Source organism: Pleurodeles waltl, chromosome 2_2 (assembly GCF_031143425.1).
Source record: "Pleurodeles waltl isolate 20211129_DDA chromosome 2_2, aPleWal1.hap1.20221129, whole genome shotgun sequence".
NCBI lineage: Eukaryota > Metazoa > Chordata > Amphibia > Caudata > Salamandridae > Pleurodeles > Pleurodeles waltl.
The window spans coordinates 584,489,312-584,505,998 of record NC_090439.1 but is presented as its reverse complement, the minus strand read 5'-3'; the positions used below and the strand labels follow the sequence as shown (position 1 = coordinate 584,505,998).

General features: G+C 41.2%; 1 protein-coding gene across 4 annotated transcripts in view; it reads left to right on the top strand.

Moving 5' to 3' along the window:
• Positions 1-16,687, top strand: part of NOL4 (nucleolar protein 4) — a 633,075-nt gene that overhangs the window by 526,731 nt on the left and 89,657 nt on the right. For all 4 annotated transcript variants that reach the window (XM_069220100.1, XM_069220098.1, XM_069220102.1 and 1 more), the window contains one exon: positions 14,273-14,353. In XM_069220100.1, coding sequence (XP_069076201.1) covers positions 14,273-14,353 — 81 coding nt within the window. The remainder of the gene's footprint in view (positions 1-14,272; positions 14,354-16,687) is intronic.

The window sequence follows — 16,687 nt, the reverse complement described above, 5'->3', positions numbered from 1 at the left end:
GTTAAACTTCCCTTTTAAACACCAGAACCAGTACCGTTCAGAGGGGAAGATAGTCACTGTACCCCTGGGCTTCTTTTATTGACCATCAGAGTTTATTCCTAGACCGCATGGACCTGTGACATAACATAACCAGAGTAATCTTAGAACATGTTAGCCTGTGGCAACTCTAAATACATGTGCCCCCATCTCAAGCCTTGAGGAACAAGACTGACGCCAGGAGAATGATGAAGAAACGGACGAAGCTAGTTTAGGGGGAATGTAAGAACTGTGAATGTGGTCCAGGAGCACACAATAAAGTTGCCATACTTGACCCCCACATTAATTCTTAGATCTTGGAATACCGTGGGTGTGAAAAATAAGTTAGACAACAAAGACTGGTAAACAGAATAGCTATGCTTACAGGAGACATGGCATAAAGAAATTTTTACAATTGATGGTTGTGTTGCAGTCATAACCCCTGCCACCCCATCAGTCCCTGCGGAGGGGGGGGGGGCAAAAGGAGGCCTGGCCATTTTGGTCTCAACTCTAACACTGGTTACACTTAAAAAGGCTTAAACTAAATCTCCCGTTTTCAGCTGGCTCTTTTACAGACTAATACAAGATTATATTTTGTACTGATAAACTTCTTTAATAACATTTTAATGGTAAACAACATGAGGTTGTGGAGGAACTTGATAAAGAATAGGAAACATTTATGAAGCGTTTTGAAGCAGTGTGTATATACATATGGGTGGGAGATTTTTATATCAGTTCTTGTCTGTACTCATCAACAGGAATATGTGGTTACGCTGATGCCTTAGGAAATAATCAGGAACACTTTCCTCACAAAAGTTATGGTGATTGTGTAAATTAATTACTATATGAGTATAATTTGGAAGTGATGGCACAGAGTGATGATAGAGGGAAAGTCCCTCTGCCAGCCTTTCAAGGAAATAGGAGCAGTTCATACATTGATCACATAATGCTTTCAGTGAATGGCGTAAATCTTTTTAGCTCACGCGTTGTAGAAGCTACTAGTTTTAGTGATCATTTTTTCCTTACACTAACCCTTATTTTACAAACCAAGTCCTGTGAACACCCAAGATGGCTGCTCATATTGATATTGCAAGGGAAAAAGCGATTAGTCTGAAGTGGACAGGGATTCATGAACCAGTCCTCCTTGAAAGGGTGCTGAAAAGCAATGAGGAGGACTCTATAGACTGTACCGAAGCAACAGCACTCCCCCTCCCCAGATAAAATTGTACTTGCTTTTGGTAAGGTTACTTCTGCTACTGCAGATATTTTAAAAATGAATAATAAGGGGACAAAGAAAGATAATTTGGGCTGGTTTGATCACCACTGCACTCAAACAAATCGAAAATTAAAAAAAGCCCATACTGCAAATCCTGGGGGATAAATAGGAAGTCAAATCACTTAGACTTAACTATAAACAGGCAATAAGTCAGAGGTGGGAAGAATTGCAAGACCAGGCATGGGCTAGTCTGGAACAGGGAGAAGGAACAAAAGATACCATACTATTTTGGCAAATAATAATTTCTCTGTTCCTTAAAGATAGTTTGAATTCGATAATAGAATGGAATGGATAAGCCACTTTGAAAGTATATTAAACCCACAGATTGAACAACCTGCCATCTCTGAAGGTGACAGTATTGCCCTGATATTATCCCCCCTACAAGAAGTTTAGAAGAGATGATAATTGCCATCGAAAAGTCCACCACTAAGAAAGCCTCTGGTTCCAGTGGATGCATTTAAATCTTGTATAGCTCTGTGGGTACCAATTTTGATGCAGGTATTTAACACCATGGCACCAGGACCTATTTCGCCTACTTGGACAGACACCATATTAGTTCCCATATTCAAAAAAAGGGGATGGGGGATGCCAAGTGCTACCTTTCGATATTGCTTCTGGATTCATCTCCAAAAATAATGGGGAGAATCATCTTGGATTGATTAGATACCTGGGTAGCAGAAAATAAAGTGCCTACAGACTCTCAGTATGGTTTTGGGAAGGATATTGGGACAATGGAGCAATTTACCAATCTCCACCTTTTAATCAGCAAATATACGGTAGCCAAGCAGGGACACTTCCATCTCTGCTTTGCTGATCTAAGCAGCGCTTTTGATCTAGACAACCACACAAAATTGTTGAAGACCTTGATCAAAATGGGTGCCCCAGAAGACATTGTATCATACCTGTCTTAGATGTATACCTTATTGACTACCCAAGTGAGATATGGGCTAGAGGAAGAATGTACCCCAAGCTTTAGGGTCACCAGAGCTGTTAGGCAAGGTTGCATCTTAGCCTGCTCCTATTTCCTCTTTGCATAAATGGGATTGATAGGAAGCTGCAAGAAAGAGACGCTGATGCGCCCAGAGCAGGTACTCGCCCCTTTCCGAACTCCTATATGCTGACGATACGATCCTGATAACCAGAACGGCAGATAGTCTACAACAGCTGATTAATGGATTTGTCACATGTTTGGAGCAGAAAGATTTAAAACTAAATCTGACAAAAACCTTCATTATGGTGTTTGGAAGACGAAAAGTGAAAAAATAAGCCCATTTTGTGAGGGGCCAAAAATTTGAAGAAATTCATAATTTTTCCTACTTAGCACACTGTTTTCACAATCTGGATCTTGGGGAGCCCATGTAAGTCTAGAAAATCTTAAAATTATAAGGACAATTGAGACTTTGTTCAGATTTGCTAAAAATAAATAGGAAATAAACCAACATGAGGGATGTTGCAGCTGTATAGGAGTAAATGTATTCCCACAGCTATCTCCAGGGCAACCCTTTGGGGTATGACGGTGCACACAATCCTGCAATTACAGGAAAACTTTTTTTGTGCAAACCTTTGGCTGTTCACCGTACAGTACCAACCTATATCACCCCTAGAGAATTGGATACCACTTATCTTGAAGATATAATTGATCCGGGTGCTATAACTGGTTGGTATGATATCTGGGGCAAAGCAGGAACAACATTCTTTAGGTAAGCAAAAACAACTGTCTCTCTCTTAGATACTGTGATATGATTCCCTGGCTGGCATATGTGTGTAGGCTACTCAAAGAGATTGACAAAAAATGTTTCCATCGAAAGCCCTGCTATTATCTTGCAGTACAGTAAAAACAGAACTTAAGTTGATCTTTGACAGTAAACTAGACCTAGAGAGAGAAAATAAAGAAATTAAAAAAACTAATTGTACTTAGGTGACATGGTAACAGATGTACAGAAGATATTTTTTCTCACACGATTACAGTGGGGTATCCTACACAACCATGTGCAATCCTAAAAAGTGAGGCGTGAACCAAAAATGTACCTAAATGCCATTGTGATGGAAAAGCTGTACAATCCACAATGCACTTTACTTTGCTTTGTAAGTTTTATAGTGATATCAGAAAGTGCCTTTTGTTTTTATCAGAGAGATTCCTATTTCAGGAAGCTTTTAACTTTTTATGTAATCTTGAGACAGACATTGCCTGCTATGTTGTGTCAGCGTTCATTATGTGTGCTATCATTAACCGGAAATTCACTTACACCGTTTGCCAGCATGGTCTATGAAAGAGATCAAGGATGTAGTAATAGACCTAGGCTCCTAATTCTGTCTGTATACGACCTGTGCACTAATTTTAAGATAAGTACATAATATGAGACAGTCATCACCTGCTGTGTGGTCTTTGTTTTTACTACGTGTACTATTGCTAAAGGGAAGTCACTTACGCTGTTCGACAGCATGGTCTACGAAAGAGATAATTGATGTAGATAGATTTAGGCTTTCAATTCTGTCTGTGTATCACTTTTGTCTTAATTTCAGGGTGAAAACATGATATGAGTTTTTAAAATCTGAAAGTAAATTGCACTGATGTAGAAATTCCTAGTTAAACATTTACGACCTAAGAGTATCTTAGGATGTCTTTGTATTTGCACAATTATTTTGTCCAGTAACGGATCTGAAGTTGATCTTTGACAGTAAACTAGACCTAGAGAGAGAAAATAAAGAAATTAAAAAACTAATTGTACTTAGGTGACATGGTAACAGATGTATAGAAGAGGTTTTTTCCCACACGATTACGGTGGGGTATCCTACACAACCATGTGCAATCCTAAAAAGTGAGGCGTGGACCAAAAACGTATCTAAATGCCATTGTGATGGAAAAGCTATACAATCCACAATGCACTTTACTTTGCTTTGTAAGTTTTAGAGTGATATCAGAAAGTGCCTTTTGTTTTTACTAGAGAGATTCTTATTTCATCAGGAAGCTTTTAACTTTTTTATGTAATCTTGAGACAGACATTGCCTGCTATGTTGTGTCAGCATTCATTATGTGTGCTATCATTAACCGGAAGTCACTTACACCGTTTGCAAGCATGGTCTATGAAAGAGATCAATGATGGAGTAATAGACCTAGGCTTCTAATTCTGTCTGTATACGACTTGTGCACTAATTTTAGGATAAGTACATGATATGAAAAAAGTCATCACCTGCTGTGTGGTCTTTGTTTTTACTACGTGTACTATTGCTAAAAGGGAAGTCACTTACGCTGTTCGACAGCATGGTCTACGAAAGAGATAATTGATGTAGTAATAGATTTAGGCTTTCAATTCTGTCTGTGTATCACTTTTGTCTTAATTTCAGGGTGGAAACATGATATGAGTTTTTAAAATCTGAAAGTAAATTGCACTGATGTAGAAATTCCTATTTAAACATTTACGACCTAACAGTATTTTAGGATGTCTTTGTATTTGCACAATTATTTTGTCAAGTAACGGATACGACTCCATATATTCTGAAATTATTGAGCAAAACACCCTATTGTGCATCGATGTAATAACTGCTATTTGCACATTTATGTTTTTGAAACCATAATGCAGGATACTCTTCTATTTTAACACAGATTAGTAAACTGTTGAGCTCTCATTGAAATGTGAGTTTTAAATGATTTTTAGTGTCTTTCATTTTTGAAGCAATATCACCTGTACTGTGGTTAAACTACCTTCATGGAGTGTTAGATCTGGCATCCTTGGTGTGGTTTCCTCTGTCTTTTTGCCTCGTGTTTTTGACTGTGTGCTGGACAATGTTTGTGCAAGCGCTCCCTTTGTAAATTGTGATTATGATTGGTTATCCCTGATTGGCATATTTAATTTACTAGTAAGTCCCTAATAAAGTGCACTAGAAATGCCCAGGGCCTGTAAATCAAACACTACTAGTGGGCCTGCAGCACTAATTGTGCCACCCACATGAGTAGCCTTTAAACATCTCTCAAACCTGCCACTGCAGTGTCTGTGTGCGCAGTTTTGCACTGCCAAGTCGACCTGGCCCGTGTACCCACTTGCCAGGCCCAAACCTTCCCATTTACCACATATAAGTCACTCCTAGGATAGGCTCTAGGTAGCCCTATGGGTAGGGTGCAGTGTCTTTAAAAGGTAGGACATGTACTGGTGTGTTGTACTTGTCCTGATAGTGAAATACTGATAAATTCAGTTTTCACTATTGCAAGGCCTATCCCTCTCATAGGTTAACATGGGGACTGCCTTTAAATATATTTTGAGTGCAGTTCCCCATTGGGAGCAGATAGTGATAAGGGGTTTGGGGTCTCTAAACTCACAATTTAAAAATATATCCTTTGGTAAAGTTGTTTTTTAGATTGTCAGTTTGAAAATGCCACTTTTCTTGCTTAGCCATTCTGTGCTTCTGCCTGCATTTGGAATCTATGTCTGGGTCTGACTGACAGTTGGGCTGTTTGTGAATTCCCTCTAGACAGTGACACAAAGGGAGCTGAGGAGTGTCCTGCATATCCTGATGAGTCTAGAGTGAGGAGGGAGGAGCTGACACACCTGAAATGGCTGTGCCTGTCCTCACACAATGAAGTCTCCAACCCTCTGGTGTGTGTCTGGGGCCAGGCTTGGGAAAGGCAGGATCCTGTGACTACTTAAAAGGCAGAAATGAGTATAAGTAGTAGACCCAAGACCCCAGACATCTAGAATTCCTCTGGATCGATAGGAACCTCTGCCAAGTAGAAGAGCTGAAGGAGGAGTACTGCTCCTTTGCTGTGTGTGCTTTTCTGGGTTGACCTGCAGTGGCTGCTTCTGCCTTAAAGAGGACAAAGACTGGACTTTGCTGTGTATCCTGCTTGTGAAAATTCTCCAAGGGCTTGGACTGAGCTTGCCCCCTGTTCTGAAGTCTCAGGGCCATCAAATACTTCATCTGCCAGCATCTGGGATCTCTTGCTGAGGCCCCTACCCTGTCGAGTTGTGCCACATCCAGTCACTGGGCCCTTGAAGGAGACGCTGGTGAACCCAAGGTGAAAATCCACGCACTGGAACCGAGCGGCAGAAAAATCAATGCTGCACCCGCACAGTGGAGGAAAAATTGACGCATTGCCAGTAAAATCGATGCATCGCCAGCTCAGTGCAGATTCAACACTGCTGTGCATCCGAATTTTCCACACATCGTCCCCGGGCATCAAAACCGGCAACATCAACAGACCTGAGGCTGCTTTTCTGGAAATCAACACATCTCTTCCCTGTGAGGAAAGAATCAACGCATCGCTTGCCCAGCGGAGAAAGAATCAACGCATTGCCTCACTTGCGAGTAAGAAATTGACGCATCCCTTGCTTTTCTCACACACGCTCGCCCATGCTACTTTATTTTTGATGCCCACCAAGTACTTTGTGCTAAAACAACACATCCATTGATTTCTATGGATTAAGACTCTTTTTACTTTAAAAATTAATGTCTTTGCTTGTGTACGTTGGATTTTTTTTGTTTTGGTCTTGCTTGATTTAGATCAATATTGGCTATTTTTATAAACTAGTGTAGAGTCCTTGTGTGGTGTTTTCACTGTGTTACTATGTGTGTTGGTACAAATAGTTTACACATTGCCTCTGAGAGAAGCCTGACTGCTTGGGCCAAGCTACTAAGATGGTGAGCAGGGGTTATCCTAGGTGTGTATCTCCCTACCCTGACTAGAGTGAGGGTCCCTGCTAGGTCAGAGTGCATACTGACTGCCGACAAGAGACCCCATTTCCAACATGAGAGTTCAAAAAAATAATCTGAATAAAGATTTGAAAAACTTTGTGATAACATTAGTCTCCAAGGATCCAGGTAAGAGTTTTCCCAATTCAGTACAAGTTTGTTCGACCCAAGGAATGATGCTGAGTATCATCAAGGCTGAGTGGGCTGGTGTGTGTTTGGTAGAGATTTGTAAGGCAGCCACTTGGCCATTACCTTTCACATTTATTTCACATTATTAATTGAGCTTGGCTCATGACAATGATTTTCTATTGTTTCGAGTGTGTAATCAAAAGCAGTAATGTATTAGGGAAATTACGGATGTGCCTATAAGTAATCTGTTAGTTATCATACAGGTTGAAAAGCACTTCTAATAAAGTTTATGGCTTAAGTAGCACTTTTGTTCCTTGGTATGGTATGTCCATTGAGACATCAGATCATGTGAAGGTCCACCGCTTGGGTATAGCCTCATGTTAGTAAGGGAACGAGGAAGTAGATGAGGAGGTAATGTTTCAGTTACTTATGTGTAATATTCATTACTCCTATTCTTCCTTGCTTGTCCTATTAACTACACCCCCTCCCTGTTTAGTCCCTCATCAATTATCTGTTTCTGACTTATTTAAAAAAAAAAACAGAAAGTGATGAGTGTCAGTGTATTTTGTGTGAGAAGGGGCAATTTCTCTGTAAGAGAAATAAACAAAGAAAGAGTCTTGGGGAATAATGGCAGAAGTTGATAGTTGCTCATCTTAATAGGTAATAGGACGAGAAAAAAGGAATCTGATTAATGAAGAGTACGCAGTGCCTAATTTGTGCTTGTTGTTTCCTGTACCGAGGACCGGCACTTATTTTTCTGCCTCAAGCATTTACCGCAAGCAAAACACACATATGGGAAAGACGGAGGACGAGAAAAAGGAAAAAGCGTCACAATGGAAGAAAACAAAACGCTGCAGGAGTGAGCTGAAGGGGCAGGGAGTGGCTTTAAATGGTTTGAAGAGGCCCGAGATAGCATCAGGATTACGCTGCTTCAGTATTCCATGTTCGCACATTTAATTGCAACAACCGCGTGTTTTAGGCACCGTTTTTATTCACAAATTAGGCACTGAGAGTAGTAGTAAGTAATCCAACAGTAATGGAAGGACACTTTGTGGATTTGACTACTTTCCAGCCACCAAACCATGTAGAATTCTTCATCTTGCCCCATCAGAAATTTCTGTGTCGCTTGTTTGTGCAGGTGTCTAATGGACTTGTCAAAGAGTCCCTTGTAATATGTGCTGTCACTCACACCCCAGATGAACCTTTAAATAGAGTTGATGAAACCAATGATTTTTCTCCTGCCAAAAAAATAACAATACTTCTGTGGTGCATAGAAAGTGATAGAGACTAGATTTTGATGCCCACCCTTCGTGAACTCTGTGAGACTAGGTACCCCAACAGAGCAGTAAAAATCTGATGGTCGCATGGGAGGCTGTAAGACGGGGTCTGTTATGATATGACTCATCTCTAAAAAATAAATATAGAAGTGAGCAAATATGCTATCATGTGCAAAACAAAGACTCCATTAAGGGGTAGTTTTTGTGAACCTCGGTTATTCCCTTCACTAAGACGAGTTCTGTTCCTGACCAGTGCTTAAGTTGTCAAAAGTTAAGCACCGATGCTCTCATCAGAAGGCCACTGCAGCTTGCATCACCCACTACCTTGCCAACGCTGCCAATGACACAACTATAATCACTAAGCTCCTACAAGTGGAAATATTCAGACTATTCCAGACCCCCAAAGGTATAACAAGAACCCGGGAGGCATGAATTAATTGTTTTTAATGCAGAAAGTATATTTAGCAACTGTTGTTTTGCTCATCTTTAAATTACACACACAGCACCACCATGGGGCAGACTACTGTAAGAGTTGGTGTTGACAACAAAGTGCCGGTGCCGAGCACCGTTAACCACCGGCTCAAATTAAATACTATTCCTGTCAGTACTTTCTTTTTGTTTTAGGGAGATAAAAATGTTTTACACTACTTCGAGCTGGCTAGGCCATTGTCCACCACTTCTGAAGCAGAGTCAAAAGTTGGAATAGTGGCTCTTTTTACTTTGCACTCCGTCCACTGTGGCTCATGGAAACATTGGATGAACCGCACTAGGGATAACATTTTTGCATATCATACTCCATTATTTATGCGCAGAACCAAAAAACTGCATTAAATTGTGTAAAGGAACTTTCACACATAACATTATGACTTGGGTTCTCTGTCTGTCATTCATAAGGATGTGATACTTTCATAGTTGTGAAAATTCTGTGTGTAAACTTAAAATATTATGTATGACAGATTTGATATAGAGAAATCATAACAGAAAACAAAATAACACCTATTCTTATTCTTATTACAAATTAAAAAGAGGTCAACATCTATGGTGAAATGGACAAATGTTTTACATTTGATACAACAGTGTGCCTAGTAATTTAAATATGTTATGTCAGGTCATATGTCACGATATCGAGTGACATAGTTTCTTCTTGCAAACATATTGAGTCCAGGATATCGCCTACCACTAGGTATACATAGGCAAGCATAGGTTTACTATTCTTAACTCTATGTCTACATTTCTTGACTTAGATATACATATCCTCAGGGATCATAGGTCGATATTTTCACAGAACTATTGTTCTACACACAATATCGTTGAACAACTCTATCACATAAAGGCAATAAGGAGCCCATATTGTTCATTGAAGGTGGCTTCTTTGAAAAGGGCTATTTTCTGCATTTTTATATTCTTCCGACAAATTGTGCTGACTCTATGCCAGTCTGTCCATTTAAGAAGCAGCAAAGAGAGAGATACCTTTTCATAAAAAAGGCTTCATAATCTCAGTGACAATCCTGGTCTGATGTGCATCCGACTGCCTAGCTATGGGTTTCCTGATATATCAAATGGCGCCACAGGAGTTCATAACTGCGAATCATGAACCCATTGCTGTACCACTTGCATACGGAAGAGAAGAGACCCATGCGAGGGGTGAGCACTGCTGCATCACTCAAGAATCTATTAAATCACCATGCTTGATATGAGGAGGTCCACAAAGAAGAAAAGCAGAAGTCAATCCTTTAAAGAAGCATTACACTGACTCTGACCAGACAAGTTTACTTCATTCTCCCCTTCCTCACTGTCTCACAGAATCTTGATTCCTTCACCTTGTCATGGCCTTTTGATAAGGAAGTGCTCCAGTACTAGGCAGCTAAGTTTGGGCTATATAAGTACCACTACATATAAACAAATACACGTGGTATGCACTAGGTTAGAGGTTACTGAGTTTTGTGACTTCCTTAGGAATAAGCATGGCTTCAGGATTTCAAATGTAATTTATCTTTGAGGCAGAGAGTGAGCTTTTCAGTTTCAGAAAGACTATATTGACTGTATGGTTTCCTGACAGATGAGCCCGTCTTGAAGCCAATAAACGGCCATACAATTAGGACAGAGCACATAACTAAGACATTCATAATTCCCACAACAAATGTCGCTGTGTGTTATCCACTGTGTGTTACTTTCTGTGCACTCACTAATATCCACAAATTAAAATACGTGTGGACAGTAAACTCTTGACCTACAGCTGGAAGAGAAAGCAGAGATCAGGGTCCTAAAAACAGGAGGGCGACACCTCAAAGGTGCATCTGAAGTCTCTGTTGTGCTATCTACTCTTGCTGGGAAACACATCAAATATGAGATCCCTGCCGAACGGTGGTATGGAAGTCAGGATTCTGGGACTCCTAGAAATGCTCGCGGGTATTCTTCAGAGCTATTTTCAGTTTCATTTTATGTGTAGTGCATTATACACAGTGAATTTTGGTAGGCTTCTAAATTGTGGTTACATATCTAATAATTTAGCCCTAGCACCATGAAAAGTATTGTTGATTTCAGACAGGATTATACTTTTTTGTTGGGCATAGTGGACTTGCAGGCTGAAATCGGTGGTTCTGGAGTATTTCTAGGACTAAGGAAATCTATAAATTGGATATTAGCTGAGAGTGTTAATATGTGTGAAGCGAGGCCCGAGAAGGTGTGGATATATCTAGTACATTCATATCTGTCGACTCACCCTCATTTGGCTGGTGTCACCCTCTTTTCAATATAAACCTCCCTAAAAAAACATTATGCTTCTGTTGACTTCACCGGGGACATTCTCTTTGAAAACCTGCATCAGTCTCCCAAAAAATGTTTTTTTCTTCACTCGCTTTAATGGACAATTCCCTTAAATAACGCACCTCACCCTCATTTGAGTGCCAAATTCATAGTAATGTTTGCAATTAGAATTTGTTTGGGGTGACTGTTCTGCATGTTTAAGAGAGAAGTGCACCTTGGCATGTACTGGGAACATATCATTGTTTTCAGAATGTAGAGGTTTTTTTCATCAGATTTTCCAGCTCCCCTAATGAGGGAATGCCCCCTTTGCATACATTATGGCTGTCACAGGCATAATGTAGCGCAAAGGTTTACAGAGTGGCGCAATGCATGCATTGCGCCACTCTGTAAATCCGGCGCAGGGATTTTGGCCTTGTTGGGCCACATTAACGTCAAAATAAATGATGTTAATGTGGCACAAGGTGGCGCTAGGGGCCTATAAATATACCCCCAAGTGTTTACTGGTTTGTTGCAAGTGGTGTTTACCAGCACTCATTTTGAGGAGTGACAATTTTCCTCATCAGAATTTGACCTAGGAAAAGAAAGAGAAAAACACATAAGGGGGAAAGAATGAGGACCTGAAAGATAGTACAGCGATTACAAGCAGAAGAAGGAACCTGTAAGAGTGAGATAAAGGGTGAGGTAGTGTCAAGTGGTGGGTTAAAGAAGAATGAGGTGGAATAAAGAATGCACAACTTTGATATTTATCACCCTGACCTTGGATAGCGGTGGCTGCGGGATTCTGAGCAAAATAGCGGGCCTCTGTACTTACTGCTTTACGATTTCAGCACTTCATGTAAACAAAATAGTTCCCTTTTTTGCAATAGCAGTAGGGACAAAGAGGTATGATTCTGTTTTTTGCTAAGAATGGTTGGATATCTTGTTAGATAGCTCTCTCTGTATGTGGGCATCTGGCCAATCAAGTCAAACAGTGTAAGCCTTTGTACCCTTCTGCTTTGCCAGACTAAATGGCGCCCTGTGCAGGGACATATTGGGCCTCATTTACAAGAAACTGGTGCATTGCTCATGATGTGCCAGTTTGCTTGCACTGCCCTGCGCCCCTAACAACACCATGGTAGCTCTGTATTTACAATACATACAGTGCACCATAGTGCGTCTTAGCATAGCTGTCTCAGAATTTATGACGCAGTTGTTGCGCTTTGCTAGACTAGCATCAAAATGTTTGACGCGAGTCCAGCAAAGAGCAGGGGCGCCCATAGAACAAACCATGGCATCACTTTAACGCCTACCCTGTGAAGGCCTTAAAAATGTACACTAGAATGACGCAGTGAAATCTCTTAGATTTCAATGCGCTACTCCTAATGGCCTCCTTGCGGGGGATGCCTCTCTTGCATACATTAGACCTGGCACAGGTATAATGTGGCGCAAGAGTTTACAAACTGACGCAGTGATCCCATTGCACCAATTTGTAAATACGTCACGAATGGGGGACTGTTCTGCGCTGCCATAGCATCAGAAAAAATTAGGCTACGGTGGTGCAAGGGGCTTGCAAATGAGCCACAATGTTTTTTTCCCAAAGCGCGCCTGTGCAGCAGCATCTCCACCTGCCATCAATGGGGTGCCTCGGAATTCCACAGCACAATAAAAGTTAATGTCTGTTAATTCCAGAGAAACCACAGACCACATTGAACCTAGCAAATAGAGTTAATAAAATGCAGACACATCAATATAAATTGCTACTTTCAGCGTACTTTTATGGAAAATATTGTTTCAGGAAACAGCTCTACTAAATGCTGTTGGGAGCTTGCACTTTTCTGCAATACTGTAACTGCTATTGTCCTTGTGAGGGAAGTTTGTGCCGCTGCTTCCTGAAGTACACAGTGACTGTGTGTGTGTGTGTGTGTGTCTATACCCATTTCTTTTTATTTGTACCGTTCAATACAGCATTAAATTGAACATATGAATGTAATATCTGATTGTCAAGCAGGGAGATTTCAGCCAATGGCAGGTTATAAATCCTGGTAAGTGTTGGAAGCCCCGTCACATATGATTGTTGAGATCTGGTGCTAGGTCCTCAGTTAAATTGTGTCAGTATATAATGCACATGGAATAGTATTCACTACTACAAATTATAATGTACATTGGAATTGAAATACTTGATAAGTGCCCTACGCATTCCCTTTAAAAACGTTTCTACCAGTTCTTGCAAACTTTGGGCCTGCTTTACAAAGGTAAACTTATATTTTGTGTAAGTGCACATTGTAAGGGAAATTCACTAACTATGTGCGACTCTGAATGGCCTATCCTTTTATGTGCAGGGATCTACTTACACTTACGCGTGCGGAGACTCCGCAATCAGGGCGGACACCTCCGCACATAAAAAGATAGGCTATGCAGTCTTAAACCTTAACAAACTTATACAAAGTGTAAGTTTACCTTTGTGAATCAGGCCCTTTGTTTTAATATGTACCATTTTGCCCGCTATTTTTTTTCTCAAGGTGGGGGGGGGGAACCAACTGAATCCTCTTATTAAATGAAGGTGGGCTTGCTGCGCACTGTGAATGTATTTCGCTCAGATATTTCACTCAGGTACTTTCAAGGATCACCACCGTTCACGGACCTAGTATGCTGGATTTTCTGCAGTTCACTTGAACAGAGCATGTTTATACTCTTAGTGGCGCTTTTTTCCCATTAGGGCTCCAGGGCTATTCTCTCCTCCCACCCCCGTTTTATTATACCAAGAGTGAATACTAATCTTTTATTCACTCTTAGTATAAAAAGAAAATGCCGTCTAGCAGCAGTCCTAGACAGCTCTGCTACACTGAATGTCTGATGTCTGGCGCAGAAAGGCGCCTGCACCAGCCGGCAGAGGTTATCCATTGCTGCTGAAGCCCCCAGCCCTGGCCGCGGACCCCTGCAAGCCTTAGTACCTTCCAGTCTGCGACGTGGTGAAGCGTCACAGATAAAGTTAACCGCAGGCTTAAGCCCTCCGGTGCCGGTGGCTGCAGGTCACTCAGCCAGTCACCCCATGCTTTCTCATCTCGTCACAGAGTTGGAAAAGGGTGGGGTGAATGAGCAGAGACTGAAAACTCAAATCTGCCACTGCGTAGATTTGAGTTTTTAGTTTCAAGTGTCCGAAGCACGAGAAAGTTTAATTTCAGAGCTGAAAGTAGCAGCGGCACACAGGACCTGCACAAACCGCAAGGTAAGTAAAACATGCTTTTCAATACTGTGTATGTATGTGTGTGTATATGTGAGCATGTCTGTGTGTTTATGTGTGAGTAAAAGTGAGAGTGTCAATGAAGGAGTGAGTCAAAGTGAGGACAATGAGTGACAAGAAGGGTGAGCACAAGTGAGAATAAATAATGGCGATAGAATGATGGAATGTAATGGAATGTTACTGTGTGTGAGACTGAGTGAGTCAAGTCTAAGAGAGTCTTAGTGAGTCAGAGAATGAGTGAGAGTGAGTCTGCGTTAGAGTGAGACTAATTGAGTCAGACTGTGTGAGAATGATTTTGTTTGAGCAAGTGTGTGTGTGAATAAGTGTGACTGAATGAGTATGAGTGAGTCAGAGTGAATCAGAATGAGTATGACTGAGTCAATCATTAAGAATGAGTGAGGCTGACTGTGAACGAGTAAGACTGAGTCACAGTAAGGCTGAGTGAGTCAGAACGAATAAGACTGAGTGGGACTAAGTGTGAATGAGTGAGACTGATTGTGTATGAGTGAGTTGATGTGAGATTGAATCAGAATTAGTTTGACTAAGTGAATCAGGGAGAATGAGTGAGTTAGGTGGAGACTCATAGAAACTAGGTGAGAATAAGTGAAACTGAGTGGGAATGAGTGAGTCAAAGTGAGACGTATGTAAATTGGGTGAGACTGAGTGAGTCAGAGTGACATTGTGTGAGTCAGAATGAGAGACTGATTCGGACGGAGTGAGAATGAGTAGGACTGGTTGAGTTTGAGTGAGTCAGTGACACTGAGTGAATCGGAATGAGTGGGATTGAGTGAATCAGGAAGCATGAGTGAGTCATGGAGAGAATGAGAGAGACTAAGTAAGACTAAGGGAGTCAGAGTGAGATTAAATCAATCAGAATGACATAATGAGTGGGACTGAGTGAGAGTAACTGAGAATGAGGGAGACCGAGTGGGTCAGAGTGAGAATGAGTGAGACTGCATGAGTCAGTGGACCTGAGTCAGAGTAAGTAAAAGTGACTGCAAGTGCAAATGAGAGTAAATGACTAAGACTGAATGAGAACAAGTGAGAGAATAAGACTGGCTGCAAGCAAGGGAACCACACCACCCAAACCACCAATTAAGTGAATCTGTCTCGCTAACTAGAATTCAAGACAGGGATTATGCCCCACCACTCTTAATGGTCACCAGCCGCCACTGTAATCTTTGGCTCATTTTGTGAGATGTGTAAGGGGTTACTTATTATGTTGTGCGAACTAGCAGCACTGCATTCAAGATTCTAAGCTAAAAGGGAAAGCATATTTCATCCACACTCTGAATCCTCCTACCCAAAAACCGAAAACAGTCAGAGGGACAGTGAGAGCACTGAATGGTTTTAGTGGTGTCCATGCAGACAGCGGGTGGTGCTGCCGTGCCCATCCTGGCAGTGGGCCATGCTTGTAGCGGTCCACATGGGCCATGCCAATGGTGAAATTGGGCGATGGTGTCATTAGAAACAATTGGGCATGTGCGCCTATTTTATTATGATTGTTTTGTTCACAAGTTAAGTTTGTAAAATGTGGAGTTGACTAGGGCAAACATATGATTATTCCTATGAACAGTCATTACCTTACCCAGAATTTATGAGCCATAAGCTGAGTATAGGGCACAGGGCAATTAACAACCCTTCATGTCCACATCATGTACCCAATATAGCTATGAACACCCATTTCCTTACTCAGAAAGCCCTCCCTACTGTCCTCCTTTGTAACGTGTCCATGCTACACAGTTCTACCTAGTGCAAATTTTAAAGAAGGCAGACAACGAGAGGTAATATCCCCCACCTTAGCCTTTTGACTGGCTACGAAAGTCTTCACACTGTGCATATGGCTCAAAGAGTGCATTTTAGCTTGCCTTGTACAGCTTCCCTGTAATGCTTCATGCTGGTGGCTGTCGTGTTTTAAAGTGACATTGAGCAAATAGAGAGTGATGGAAGATGTTCACAAAGGCAGTGTGCTGCAGATACTAGAATGTCCTATTGAACAAACTAGCCTTTTCTAAAGAGTTCTATGCACCTCTCCTCTTCTGTTTTCTCTTTTGTCCAAACATCATTGACTTTCATCTAAACCATCTAGAAGCAAACATGCAGCTAAGCAGCAAAGCCATGAAGCAGGTGAGGGGAGAAAAGGAGGAGTAATGAAACGCACAATTTATCACAATTTTTTCCCAAAATAGAGGACACTATATAATCAAGGGAGACAAAAATAACATTGAAGGATGGGGCTAAAATATTTACATCAAAGGAGGATGACAGGTTTAGTTTTGTAGATGGCTTTTTTTTTTTTTAACTTTCTTGTAAGTATTT